Source organism: Salvelinus alpinus, chromosome 10, assembly GCF_045679555.1.
Source record: "Salvelinus alpinus chromosome 10, SLU_Salpinus.1, whole genome shotgun sequence".
Taxonomy (NCBI): Eukaryota; Metazoa; Chordata; class Actinopteri; order Salmoniformes; family Salmonidae; genus Salvelinus; species Salvelinus alpinus.
This window is the reverse complement of record NC_092095.1, coordinates 6628616-6643854: the sequence shown is the minus strand read 5'-3', so window position 1 is coordinate 6643854 and position 15239 is coordinate 6628616. Positions and strand designations below refer to the sequence as shown.

At 45.9% G+C, this 15239-nt stretch overlaps 1 protein-coding gene across 3 annotated transcripts in view; it reads right to left on the bottom strand.

Moving 5' to 3' along the window:
• The window catches only part of LOC139531471 (procollagen-lysine,2-oxoglutarate 5-dioxygenase 2-like), a 175314-nt gene that overhangs the window by 58091 nt on the left and 101984 nt on the right, over positions 1-15239 (bottom strand). For all 3 annotated transcript variants that reach the window (XM_071327947.1, XM_071327946.1, XM_071327945.1), the window contains exons 7-8: positions 13819-13916; positions 5193-5294 (exon numbers count right to left, since the gene is read on the bottom strand). In XM_071327947.1, the coding sequence (XP_071184048.1) occupies positions 5193-5294; positions 13819-13916 (200 nt within the window). The remainder of the gene's footprint in view (positions 1-5192; positions 5295-13818; positions 13917-15239) is intronic.

Genomic DNA, 15239 nt, shown 5'->3' with positions numbered 1-15239 from the left:
ATTTTGGCGGTGATTACGTTATAGCGCTCTTTGGCTGGAATCGATGCTCTGGTAACGTTTGCACATGTGGTATGCTAACTTATCGATTTATTGTGTTTTCGCTGAAAAACGCTTAGAAAATCTGAAATATGGTCTGAAATCACAAGAACTGGGTCTTTCCATTGCTATGCTTTGTCTATTTTTATGAAATGTTTTATGATGAGTAAATTGGTCATACACGTTGCTCTATCTAGTAATTCTAGTCGATTTGTGATGGTCGGTGCAATTGTAAACTGTGATTTCTACCTGAAATATGCACTTTTTTCTAACAACACCTATCCTATACCATAAATATGTTATCAGACTGTCATCTGAAGAGTTTTTTTATAGGTTATTGGCTATCAATATCTTAGTTTAGCCGAATTGGTGATAGCACCTGAAGGAGTAAGAAACTGATGGAGTTAGAAAAGTGGTGTATTTTGCTAACGTGTTTAGCTAATAGATTTACATATTGTGTCTTCCCTGTAAAACATTTTAAAAATCTGAAATGGTGGCTTTATTCACAAGATCTGTATCTTTCATCTGGTGTCTTGGACTTGTGATTTAATGATATTTAGATGCTACTATCTACTTGTGAAGCTATGCTAGCTATGCTAATCAGTGTGTGGGGGGGGTGGGGGGTGATCCCGGACCCGGGGTAGAGGCTCGTGAAAGGTTAACCAAATAGGGCCATCTTCTGTATACTACCCCTACCTTGTCACAACACAACTGATTGGCTAAACGCATTAAGAAGGAACAATATTCCATACATGAACTTTTAAGAAGGCACACCGATAAATGAAATGCATTCCAGGTGACTACCTCATGAAGCTGGTTGAGAGAATGCTATCATCAAGGCAAAGGGTGGCTATTTGAACAATCTCAAATGTCAAATATATTTGTATTTTTTTAAACACTTTTTTGGTTACTACATGATTCCATATGTGTTATTTCATAGTTTTGATGTCTTCACTATTATTCTACAATCTAGAAAAAAACCTTGAATGAGTAGGTGTTCTTAAACTTTTGTCCGGTAGTGTACGTTGTAGGGTAAGTGCGGTGGTAAGATCTGTACTTGAGCCAGTGGAGGCTACTGAGGGGAGGACGGCTCATAGTAAAGACTGGAATGGAGTCAATGGAATGGTATCAACCACATTGGAAACCACATGAATGGTAACATTCCATTGACTCTATTCCAGCCATTACTATGAACCGTCCTCCCCTCAGCAGCCTCCATTGACCTGATGATATATTCTGCTTTACCATCCAGGCTTCTAAACATTCCACATGTATTTGTTTCTATCCTCGAAAGACCTTAAAAATAGAGTGACGGACAGGTGGACGGACAGACAAATTCTAACAAACAGTTCTTACTCCTGTCACTGATATGTCTATAGAGACAGTTACTCCTGTCACTGATATCTCTATAGAGACAGTTACTCCTGTCAGTGATATGTCGATAGAGACAGTTACTCCTGTCACTGATATGTCTATGGAGACAGTTACTCCTGCCACTGATATGTCTGTTCAGACATTGCCTGCCTCGGCTGAATTTTGTGTGAATAACAATCTGCTGACCGCAGTAATTTACCCCGGGTGGATACAAGCCCTACTGAGCAAGCCACTAAAAGATGGCCGGTTGACAGTGACACCCCTTTAAGTGAAGCTCAGTGAAAACCCAAAAGCCATTTCCTCTACCACAGCAGCTCCATGCTTCCTCTACCTAGAGTGCTTTTTTAGTAAGGGTCTACAGGGACACAGGGCACATCGCCTGTTATTGTTGAACTGGGAGGGTTACATGTTGTGTACACCGGGCACAAGCATGTTGATTTTGTACATCCACACCAGACACGAACCAGACATGATCCAGACACGATCCAGACACGCAGGTTAAAAATAGCAAAACCAACATTTGGGGACAGGTCGAAACACATGAAACATTCATGGACATTTATCTATCTATCTTGCTGTTGCTAGCTCATTTGTCCTGGGATGTAAACATTGGGTTGATATTTTACCTGAAATGCACAAGGTCCTTTTTTTCTGGATCTTTGTAGAATTTTTACCCATTTTGAGTTACACAAAATAGTGTGTCCTCTACTACGTCATTTCATCCACACATAAAATGGGAAACTATTAGTTTCTAGTAATCACTCCTCCTTCAGTAGTAGGAGGGGGAGGAGGAAGAGGAGGAGAGAGGAGGAGGAGGGGGAGGAAGAGGAAGAGAGAGGAAGAGAGAGGAGGAGAGAGGAGGAGAGAGGAGAGGAGAAGGAGGAGAGAGGAGGAGGGGAGGTGGAGGAGGAGAGAGGAGGATATTTGATTTGGATTTCTTTAAGTCCTCATTTGGACTAATCTTTCAAGAGTCCTTAAACAGTAAAATACAATTTATAATACGATCACATTTTCACATATAACACACTGTTACAAACAGACATAAAACACTAATATATTGACCAGATAAATACTCTAACAGTCTATAAATATATATTGGTTCTTCATCTACCATAGTCCAGCACAACTTTCCTATGTATTATATTTAAATGTTTTAAAAGTATTGCTTGAATTTTTATTTTGAACGGTTTCTGGTTTGCTCAGATAAACGATTCAATATCTTTATTGCTCTGAATCGAAATGTTATTTGGCCTATTTCTCATTTCTGTCTGGATAACCCATACAGTTGAAGTCAGAAGTTTACATAAACTTAGGTTGGAGTCATTAAAACTAGTTTTTCAACCACTCCACAAATTTCTTGTTAACAAACTATAGTTTTGGCAAGTCGGTTAGGACACCTACTTTGTGCATGACACAAGTGATTTTTCCAACAATTGTTTACAGACAGATTATTTCACTTATAATTCACTGTATCACAATTCCAGTGGGTCAGAAGTTTACATAAACTCAGTTGACTGTGCCTTTAAACAGCTTGGAAAATTCCAGAAAATGATGTCATGGCTTTAGAAGCTTCTGATAGGCTAATTGACATAATTTGAGTCAATTGGAGGTGTACCTGTGGATGTATTTCAAGGCCTACCTTCAAACTCAGTGCCTCTTTGCTTGACATCATGGGAAAATCAAAAGAAATCAGCCAAGACCTCAGAAAAAAATGGTAGACCTCCACAAGTCTGGTTCATCCTTGGGAGCAATTTCCAAACACCTGAAGGTACCATGTTCATCTGTACAAACAATAGTACACAAGTATAAACACCATGGGACCATGCAGCCGTCATACCGCTCAGGAAGGAGACGCGTTCTGTCTCCAAGAGATGAACGTACTTTGGTGTGAAAAGTGCAAATCAATCCCAGAACAACAGCAAAGGACCTTGTGAAGATGCTGGAGGAAACATGTACAAAAGTATCTATATTCACAGTAAAACGAGTCCTATATCGACATAACCTGAAAGGCCACTCAGCAAGGAAGAAGCCACTGCTCCAAAACCGCCATAAAAAGCCAGACTACAGTTTGCAACTGCACATGGGGACAAAGATCGTACTTTTTGGAGAAATGTCCTCTGGTCTGATGAAGCAAAAATAGAACTGTTTGGCCATAACGACCATCATTATGTTTGGAAGAAAAAGGAGGAAGCTTGCAAGCCAAAGGCAACCATCCCAACCGTGAAGCACGGGGGTGGCAGCATCATGTTGTGGGGATGCTTTGCTGCAGGACGGTCTGGTGCACTTCACATAATAGATGGCATCATGAGGCAGGAAAATTATGTTGATATATTGAAGCAACCTTAAGACATCAGTCAGGAAGTTAAAGCTTGGTCGTAAATGGGTCTTCCAAATGGACAATGACCCCAAGCATACTTCCAAAGTTGTGGCAAAATTGATTAAGGACACCAAAGTCAAGGTATTGGAGTGGCCATCACAAAGCCCTGACCTCAATCTTATAGAAAATGTGTGGGTAGAACTGAAAAAGCATGTGCAAGCAAGGAGGCCTACAAACCTGACTCAGTTACACCAGCTGTCAGGAGGAACGGAACAAAATTCACTCGACTTATTGTGGGAAGCTTGTGGAAGGCTACCTGAAACATTTGACCCAAGTTAAACAATTTAAAGGCAATGCTACCAAATACTAATTGAGTGTATGTAAACTTCTGACCCACTGGGAATGTGATGAAACAAATAAAAGCTGAAATAAATAATTCTCTCTACTATTATTCTGACATTTCACATTCTTAAAATAAAGTGGCGATCCTAACTGACCTAAGACAGGGAATTTCTGTAGATGGTGAACAATCTATTCCTAGAATTGCCTGAATGTCTCTTACCAACTGAATACCGTTGTGAATAGAACATGGCCGTTTTAAATGGTGTATATTATGAAATAAAATAAGCATGTTTTTTTCAATGATCTTGTTGATTGATGACCAACCATGACTGCAACAGAAGAACCAGATCTCCACCTTAAACAATACTTGCTGCTTTGTTCTGTGCATTCTGCAGCCTCCTAACTTCACTTGATGATGCATTTCCCCAGACCACAGAATAGTAGTTCACCTGACTCTCAATTAATGATTGGGTTGTTTGACCACAGAACAGTAGTTCACCTGACTCCCAATTAATGATTGGGTTGTTTGCTTAAGAATCTTTCCCGGCAAATATTTAGTTATCCTTCTGATCATGCATGCAGTTTTTTAAATAGATGAGTTATTTGAGACGACCATGATAAGCAGTAGTCTAGCTGCACTCCTAGTAGTTTTGTTTTTGCCACGTCCTCAATTTGTACTCCCCCCCCATAATACTTAATTGTAGAGGAGGGGGAGGAGGAGGAGGAAAGAGATGATGAGGAGGAGGAGAGGAGAGATGATGAGGAGGAGAGAGGAGGAGAGGATAAGGGGGAAGAGGAGATGGAGGAGAGAGGAGAGGAGGTAGAAGAGAGAGGAGGAGAGAGGAGGAGGAGGAGTTGGAGAAGAAGAGAGTATGAGGGGGAGGAGGGGGAGGAGAGATGAGGAGGAGGAGAGAGGAGAGAAGGTGTGGAGAGGAGAGAGGAGAGAGGAGGAGGAGAGAGGAGAGGGAGGAGGAGAGGAGAGAGGAGGTAGAGGAGGGGAGGAGAGAGGAGGAGAAGGAAGAGAGGAGGAGAAGGAAGAGAGGAGGAGGAAGAGAGGAGGAGAGAGGAGGTGGAAGAGGAGGAGAGGAGAGGAGGAAATCTCAGGTTCTCAGGATTCACTCACTTTAAGCTGAGACAAATCCACCATGTTGTGGTCACAGACGCCACAGCCTCTCTCATAGTTCCAGGCGTTGGGGATGTAGTTTCCTAGATAGTTTAAATACATCTGGAAGAAAAAGAGAACAAATAAATCATCACATGAACAAAGAAACTACATGGTTATTTAAAAGTTTAATTATCCTTTACAAAAACATTCTATATTAGAAGATGACTTCATCCCATGAGAAGTATATTCCGTGCTGGCGTTTGGTCCATGTGGTGATTCAGAGCAGGTCAGTAGGACTGCGTTCCAAATGGCATCCTATCCTCTAGATAGTGCACTACTCTTCACCGTAGCCCTGTGGGGCCAGATCTAAAGTAGTGCACTACTCTTCACCATAGCCTTTCTGGGGCGTAATGTAGGACTCACACTAGTGAGATGGTCAGTCTGGACTGAGAGGTCACTGACAGTTCAGAGCAGACGATTAAAGGCCAGAACACCCATAAACATTTCCTCTGTCAAATCTACACTGACTAAATGGACTGTAATTATCCTGTCTGAAGTCACTTCCCAGAATGTATCTGCACTGTATTCAACATGTCATATATAGGTGTTCTAGGTTAATTCACTCTCCTTATGTTCCCCTACTTACTAGTGTCAATGTGACCCGAGACAGAACTGGACAGCAGTTTGGACACACAGTAATTCATCAGAACAAAAATATATGTGATCCAATCAAAGATAACCCCATAGCACACACACACACACACACACACACACACACACACACACACACACACACACACACACACACACACACACACACACACTGGAAGCATTTTAACAACAGTAGTGTTTGGATTCATGTCTTGGCTAAACAACAACAGATTTTCTGGCAACTAATACATGATAGAGCTGTTGGAGGTTAACTCTGTGTACGTTGTGTGTGTTTGTGATGACTGGAAGCTAGGGATTATCCATTTCATCTCGTCTGACGACAACAACCGCACTACACATGTCTTCTAGATGCAACTAACCCAGACTTTATTCAAAGGTAGTCCAGTTAAACTGTTGTGGTAATCCCAGATTAAGAGATGTAATCCCAGATTAAGAGATGTAATCCCAGATTAAGAGATCATCCCAGATTAAGAGATGTAATCCCAGATTAAGAGATGTAATCCAAGATTAAGAGATGTAATCCTGGTGTATACCTGACAGGCAGATGAGCCGTGGAACAGGTCAATGGGCGGAAAACTATCTCTCCTCCCCAAAAAAGAAAGTGAAATCCCTTTCTCTCTCCCCATCTTCCTCCCCATCTCCCCATCTTCCTCCCCATCTCCCCATCTTCCTCCCCATCTCTCCATCTTCCTCCCCATCTCTCCATCTTCCTCCCCATCTTCCTCCCCATCTCTCCATCTTCCTCCCCATCTCTCCATCTTCCTCCCCATCTTCCTCTCCATCCTTCCATCTTCCTCTCCATCCTTCCATCTTCCTCCCCATCTCTCCATCTTCCTCCCCATCTTCCTCCCCATCCTTCCATCTTCCTCCCCATCTCTCCATCGTCCTCCCCATCTCTCCATCTTCCTCCCCATCTTCCTCCCCATCTCCCCACCTTCCTCCCCATATCTCCATCCCCATCTCTCTATCTTCCTCCCCACCTTCCTTCCCATATCTCCATCTTCCTCCCATCTCTCCATCTTCCTCCCCATCTCTCCATCTTCCTCCCATCTCTCTATCTTCCTCCCCATCTCTCCATCTTCCTCCCCATCTCTCCATTTTCCTCCCCATCTTCCTCCCCGTCTCTCCATCTTCCTCCCCATCTCTCCATCTTCCTCCCCATCTCTCCATCTTCCTCCCCATCTCTCCATCTTCCTCCCCATCTCTCCATCTTCCTCCCCATCTCCCCATCTTCCTCCCCATCTCTCTATCTTCCTCCCCATCTTCCTCCCCATCTCTCCATCTTCCTCCCCATCTCTCCATCTTCCTCCCCATCTCTACATCTTCCTCCCCATCACTACATCTTCCTCCCCATCTTCCTCCCCATCTTCCTCCCCATCCTTCCATCTTCCTCTCCATCTTCCTCCCCATCTCTCCATCTTCCTCCCCATCTCTCCATCTTCCTCCCCATCTCTCCATCTTCCTCCCCATCTTCCTCCCCATGTTCCTCCCATAAAAGAGATAGGCCTCCAGCCAGCCCACTGTCTTCACTCTAATAACTGACTGACAGCTGCTGGTACGGGTTTACAGGCTGATGAATGAAACAGCAGTCCCCGGGGGCTCCAGGCAAGGCCAAAGGGAGAGGCTGCAGGGTCTGGAGGTCTAACCAGGCTGGGCTGCACATCCTTGGGCCTTAGCGAGCCCCAACTCCAGCCTGCCTGGAGGGTTAGAGACCGTTGAGGCTAGCTGGACTGACTATGCTCCTGGACCATGGTTGCTTTCTAAATGGCACCCTATTCCCTACACAGTGCAATAGGGCCTTTGGGAATAGGAGCCATTTGGGAAGCACTTTAGGAGTGAATGCAGCAGATGTTAGAGGGCTGTTGTTGAGGAGAATGACTCAACACTGTGGTGGGTGGGTTTAATGACGTGTGGTGGAGACCAGAGAACAGTGATGGGGCAGAAAGAGATGGAAAGCTGTGAAGAAAGGCCAGAGGGATAGAAAAGCCTCCCAAGAGAATGATTACTGTATGTACCAGAAATCTCACCAGAACTCACTGACCTCAGAGCTACGAAACTACTACCGGAGGAGGGATGGGGAGAGAGGTTTAGGGGCAGGGAGAGGAATGGAGGGATGGAGAGAGAGGTTTAGGGGCAGGAGGAGGAATGGAGGGATGGAGAGAGAGGTTTAGGGGCAGGGAGAGGAATGGAGGGATGGAGAGAGAGGTTTAGGGGCAGGAGGAGGAATGGAGGGATGGGGAGAGAGGTTTAGGGGCAGGGAGAGGAATGGAGGGATGGAGAGAGAGGTTTAGGGGCAGGGAGAGGAATGGAGGGATGGAGAGAGAGGTTTAGGGGCAGGAGGAGGAATGGAGGGATGGAGAGAGAGGTTTAGGGGCAGGGAGAGGAATGGAGGGATGGAGAGAGAGGTTTAGGGGCAGGAGGAGGAATGGAGGGATGGAGAGAGAGGTTTAGGGGCAGGGAGAGGAATGGAGGGATGGAGAGAGAGGTTTAGGGGCAGGAGGAGGAATGGAGGGATGGAGAGAGAGGTTTAGGGGCAGGGAGAGGAATGGAGGGATGGAGAGAGAGGTTTAGGGGCAGGGAGAGGATTGGAGGGATGGGGAGAGAGGTTTAGGGGCAGGGAGAGGCATGGAGGGATGGAGAGAGAGGTTTAGGGGCAGGGAGAGGAATGGAGGGATCGAGGAAAGGGCTGGTAGGGATCGAGGGAGGGAGGGGGTTGGTAGGGATAGAGGGAGGGAGGGGGTTGGTAGGGATAGAGGGAGGGAGGGGGTTGGTAGGGATAGAGGGAGGGAGGGGGTTGGTAGGGATAGAGGGAGGGAGGGGGTTGGTAGGGATAGAGGGAGGGAGGGGGTTGGTAGGGACAGAGGGAGGGGGTTGGTAGGGACAGAGGGAGGGGGTTGGTAGGGATAGAGGGAGGGAGGGGGTTGGTAGGGACAGAGGGAGGGGGTTGGTAGGGATAGAGGGAGGGAGGGGGTTGGTAGGGACAGAGGGAGGGGGTTGGTAGGGATAGAGGGAGGGGGTTGGTAGGGATAGAGGGAGGGAGGGGGTTGGTAGGGATAGAGGGAGGGAGGGGGTTGGTAGGGACAGAGGGAGGGGGTTGGTAGGGATAGAGGGAGGGGGTTGGTAGGGATAGAGGGAGGGAGGGGGTTGGTAGGGATAGAGGGAGGGAGGGGGTTGGTAGGGATCGAGGGAGGGGGTTGGTAGGGATAGAGGGAGGGGGTTGGTAGGGACAGGGGGAGGGGGGAGGTAGGGACAGAGGGAGGGGGGAGGTATAGTGAGAGATAGAAGTATGGAGTGAGAGGGAAAGGCCGTCAGGGAGTAAGGAGGAGGGAGTGTTACTAAACGTTGGCCGGACCTTACTCCTCCTTACTCCTCCACATAATGACCAGCTGGATTCCAGAGAAGTTCCCTCCACACAGATTCTGAAGAACCCCATAACGTCCCCCCCCTCCTTACATACATTTTGTATGGTGTTTACTCTATACAAGAGCAAGGTAATGTTGACTGGAAGGTCTTCACTTCAGCTTCACTCTGTAGCATGCAGCTCCCTTCACTGCATAGTAAGTAATGCCTATCTTGTCTCACTAGTACTATATACTATCACACTCAGATACACGTTAACAGCAGCGTCATCTATTGGCTTGGTGACATCTCGTAACATCTTCTTTTACCCAACGAATGGAGATAACTCGTCCTCGCCTCATAAACAGGAGAACAGGGGTTAAACCCTCACCAGTGAAAACATTACACTGTTAACACAAACATCTAACTGTGTTCTTATTCAAGTACCTTAAATAAGCATCAACTTTAAAGTCAAGAAGCAGACTACCCTCTTCCCGCTTACAAAATGTTTTACAAAACATACAGTATATCATCTTTTAGATGAAATAACATAGTCTCCGGAGTATCTCACAGGCGGCGTGATATTTGGTTCTGGTGTGTCTCAGAGTTCTATTTTCAGGAAGTGGAGCTGCTGCCATATCAGCAGTCTGTTGTTCACCACCTGCTGGGTTGGCGGGGTCGTTCCACGGTCCTCAGTCATCCTCATCCGTGTCTGTTTGGTGGTCGTTCGGAGGGGGGACGGGGGACGGGATCCCGAGTTTTTCAGTCACTGGACGAATGTATTTTCTGTTTCTGCTGTATATTTGTACTATTCACTAGTACTTCATACGACCGGTCACTGAGTTGATCAGTGACAATGTCCAGCGTCCAAGTGCTGGCTGAGTTGTTGGGGTGGAAAAGAACCCGTACTGCTTGTCCTTGGATGATGTTGAGCATGTGTGTCACAGTGGTGTTTTGCTGTCAATTACATTTTGTACCACTTGGGGTTTGAGCAGTTTTTTCATGGTGGGTAGGATCATGTGTGTGTGTGTGTGTGTGTGTGTGTGTCTGGACACCTAGAGAGCTGTTAAATCCCTCTGTTGGATTATTCCTACATTCCAACACTGCTTTCCATGGGTCTTCACCATCCATAGCAGCCCTTTTTAGGAGCGTTTTGGCAATTTTCACTGTTGATTCCGCTTTGCCATTGCTTTGGCTTTGATACGGTGAATCCTTCCCACTCATCAGCACATTTTATAAAGTCCATTCCGGAGAAAGGGTGGCCCTTACTAGAAACAACAGTGTGGACAACGCCATGTCTGTTGAACTGCTTTTTGCAGCATTCAACGATGGTGTCTGATGTGGTGTCAGTCAGCTTGTCGAACTCCCTAGTAGTCCGAGTAATAATCGACCATGATGAGGTAGTTGCTTCTGTTGACTGTGAGTAAGTCCATCCTGATCTTGGACCATGGGGGGGGGGGGGGGGGGGGGGGGGGATTTGGTAGGGAATGAGTGTCTCCTTGTGTTGTCTCTTCTGGATGGAGTTGCAGGTGGCACATTTGCTGATAAAAGACCTTTACGTCCTCCGTAATCTTTGGCCAGAAAACAGCATCATGTGCCTTTCTGAATACTGGCCTCTATTATGCCTGATTGGCCAGAGTGTATTTTGTGTAGAAAGTCAGCATGAAACATGTCAGGGATGAAGACCCTGTTTCCTTTAAATATCAGTCCATTTTCTGTGGTGAGCTCCTCTTTGTACGTCCAGAAACCTTTCAGTGTGTGTCTCACAGCCCATTTGGTTCCAGGCCAGCCGTGGTTGATTTGTGCGTACAGAGCCTGAAACAGTGGGTCCTGGCAACAGCGTGCTTTGATTGACTCCATTGTCTTAGTTGAGATGTTGACGTCACTGGTGTGATCCACCTCTTTTCCAGGTCATTTGTGACTAGACCCATAGCGTAGAACGTGGCTGGTGTTCGCATTTGTCTGTGCTCTGTGGTTGATTGAGCTGTTCTGGACAGGAAGTCAGCTACATGTAGTTATTGGCCTTGTTTGTATCGCACGTGGAGTTGGTATCTCTGTAGCCTTATCAACATTCTCTGGCAGTCGTTTGGGTGCTGTGAGTAGGGACTTCTTGAAGATCGTCTCAAGCCGTTTGTGGTGGCTGTGTATTGTGATGAACTCTCTGCCATACAGATACTGATCAAACATGTCACATGCAAAACCAATGGAGAGACATTCAATCTGTGCACGTCTTTGTTCTGTCTGAGTCAATGTTCTGGAGGCAACCAGGTGTGTCCTCTCTGTAGAAGGGCTCCACCCCAACCTGCCTCACTGACATCGCACTGCCGTGTGAGTTCATCATTCAGGTCGTAGTATTTGAGCACTAGGTGTTGCGACTGTTTGATAGGCTCAACTGCTGCGTCATGCTGTGGTATCCGTGTCCAGTCAATGTCCCTGTCAGTCAGTCTTCTGAGCGGCTCACACACATCAGATAGGCGGGAGCATGCCTTTTGCAAGATAGTTCACAAACCCCAACTTTGAAGTCGGTCTGGTGTTAACCCATGTTCTGAACGCCTGTTATTTTCTCTGGGTCAGGGCGAAGGCCCTCTGTGTTGAGAAGAGGACCCATGTATATCACACTAGGTAGCTTTAACCTGAGTTTCTATTTGTTCAGCTTCAGGTTGACATCTCTTGCTCTGTGCAGGAGAACTGTAAGGTTTCTGTCATGATCTGACATTGCCTCTTCCTGTGTGTCACCGCATCCATAGAGGAGAACGTCATCTGCGATCTCATTCCTTTTAGTCCCTGTAGTTGTTATGGGATTTTTGTGAATAATGACTAAAATATGTATACATTTGACTTAGAATTAAACAGAATACTACTATATTTCTGTTTGGATGAATGAATCTTATTATAATCATAATGCTGAATATAATGTGTTCCTTGTTAGAAAGAATGGAGTTATCTTCAGACAGGCTAGAATGATGTGTTCCTTACAGGACATTCTGTCTCTACCCAGGGAGGGGAGAGACCTTGGGTCTTCAGACAGGCTGGAATGATGTGTTCCTTACAGGACATTCTGTCTCTACCCAGGGAGGGGAGAGACCTTGGGTCTTCAGACAGGCTAGAATGATGTGTTCCTTACAGGACATTCTGTCTCTACCCAGGGAGGGGAGAGACCTTGGGTCTTCAGACAGGCTGGAATGATGTGTTCCTTACAGGACATTCTGTCTCTACCCAGGGAGGGGAGAGACCTTGGGTTGGTTGCAGATTGTTTAACAGGTGGCAGACAGTGATGAGAACGCTAACTGTACTGCCATTGTATCCGAGAGGAGGAAGGACATTAAAACCTATGACATCATCTTTATTATATAACCTGATGTAAATTGTACTATGATCAGTACTCTCGAGAATAAACGCTATTGATTGATTGATTTTGAGACTGGTTTCTGTCCATTTAATGCTGATAAGTATCTTACAAATTCTTATGTACGGGCAGAGTGTTTTAATTGAATTGGTTGATAAACATATAGGAATTCAATTCCTTTAACAGTAGTCCTTCACCAATGTCTGTGCTGGTAATCTGCAGCTGCTGGCCTGATTCCAAATGGCATTCTCAGCCGTCTATACCTGCCTACTACTTCCTGTCCAGGAAGTTGTTAGATAGCTGCTCACTTCATCAAGTTTGAAGTGCCAATATCCATCTTTGGCATCAAGTACTGAGAATACTTTTTGCGTTGGATATTACGTGTAGAACCTCTTCTATTGTGGCCATCTGGAAGTGCCATCTCAGTAAGGCTTGTGTTGAGTGCACTGGGGTACATGTATATTCGTAGTTAATCCTGTTTTTCAATGACAAACCATGTTGCTGATCCATGGTGTTTGGCTCTGATGACTTTCCTGATGATGTCTGCATTGTCCATTGAATGTGAGGCCTTTGTGATCTTTTCCTTCAGTGGAATAGGCTTCCAGTCTTGGTAGCTGCTACACAGGCCTCGGGGGCTGCACTGTCTGCTTCTAGGTGTAGCTCTCCAGGAAGGCATCCAAGCCCATCGAACACGTCCTTGTACTCTGAGATAATGTCCTCAGTTGTCATGATGACCTCAGTGGACGTGGTGCTTGTGGACGTGATGTCACACATACCTAAGGTTCATAGGTAGTAGACTGTATCGCTAAAACAGAATTCTGCGGTTTCCCTGCCTCTAGAGCTCTGTCAGTACACAGCTCGTTTCATTGGAAGACCTTTTTCAATTTCTCCACAATTTCAGGGGAGATTTACACTGTTTTAAACTATGCCATTTGTTTTTATAAATATGTAGCCTATTTGGACTGGAAGCTCAGAAAGTCAGCCAGAAAACAAGCCTTCCAAGCATATCTAGAGGAAAGCCTCGGTTATCATTCTAACTACAATGAAGAAATGTGAAACACTGACATGATTCAGCAAGGCCGGTTTTGTTTTCTCCAGAAACAGAGATGGTAACTGGTTCTGTTTTCTCCAGAAATAGAGACGGTAACTGGTTCTGTTTTCTCCAGAAACAGAGATGGTAACTGGTTCTGAACTGCAGCCATGGATCTGTAACCAGACACCTGGAAAGTGGGTTATTACCGTGGATGGTTCCGGGCATATTGGAAATGTTAATATTGTATTACTCACTTTGGTGTTTGCGTTGCCATGGATGACCACTGGCAGGGTGTCGTACACAGTGTTTCTCACTCGGGCACTTTTCGTTCCAAACTTCAAGAGAACCTCGTCTGCAGTAGGAGAGAGGAGAGAGAGGAACAACAGGGTTCAACATGCTGGCTACTGTAGGGAGAGAGAGGAACAACAGGGTTCAACATGCTGGATACTGTTGGGAGAGAGAGGAACAACAGGGTTCAACATGCTGGATACTGTAGGGAGAGAGAGGAACAACAGGGTTCAACATGCTGGATACTGTAGGGAGAGAGAGGAACAACAGGGTTCAACATGCTGGATACTGTAGGGAGAGAGAGGAACAACAGGGTTCAACATGCTGGATACTGTAGGGAGAGAGAGGAACAACAGGGTTCAACATGCTGGATACTGTAGGGAGAGAGAGGAACAACAGGGTTCAACATGCTGGATACTGTAGGGAGAGAGAGGAACAACAGGGTTCAACATGCTGGATACTGTAGGGAGAGAGAGGAACAACAGGGTTCAACATGCTGGATACTGTAGGGAGAGAGAGGAACAACAGGGTTCAACATGCTGGATACTGTAGGGAGAGAGAGGAACAACAGGGTTCAACATGCTGGATACTGTAGGGAGAGAGAGGAACAACAGGGTTCAACATGCTGGCTACTGTAGGGAGAGAGAGGAACAACAGGGTTCAACATGCTGGCTACTGTAGGGAGAGAAAGGAACAACAGGGTTCAACATGCTGGATACTGTAGGGAGAGAGAGGAACAACAGGGTTCAACATGCTGGATACTGTAGGGAGAGAGAGGAACAACAGGGTTCAACATGCTGGATACTGTAGGGAGAGAGAGGAACAACAGGGTTCAACATGCTGGATACTGTAGGGAGAGAGAGGAACAACAGGGTTCAACATGCTGGATACTGTAGGGAGGGAGAGGAACAACAGGGTTCAACATGCTGGATACTGTAGGGAGAGAGCGGAACAACAGGGTTCAACATGCTAGATACTGTAGGGAGAGAGAGGAACAACAGGGTTCAACATGCTAGATACTGTAGGGAGAGAGAGGAACAACAGGGTTCAACATGCTAAATACTGTAGGGAGAGAGAGGAACAACAGGGTTCAACATGCTGGATACTGTAGGGAGAGAGAGGAACAACAGGGTTCAACATGCTGGATACTGTAGGGAGAGAGAGGAACAACAGGGTTCAACATGCTGGATACTGTAGGGAGAGAGAGGAACAACCGGGTTCAACATGCTGGATACTGTAGGGAGAGAGAGGAACAACAGGGTTCAACATGCTGGATACTGTAGGGAGAGAGAGGAACAACAGGGTTCAACATGCTGGATACTGTAGGGAGAGAGAGGAACAACAGGGTCCAACATGCTGGATACTGTAGGGAGAGAGAGGAACAACA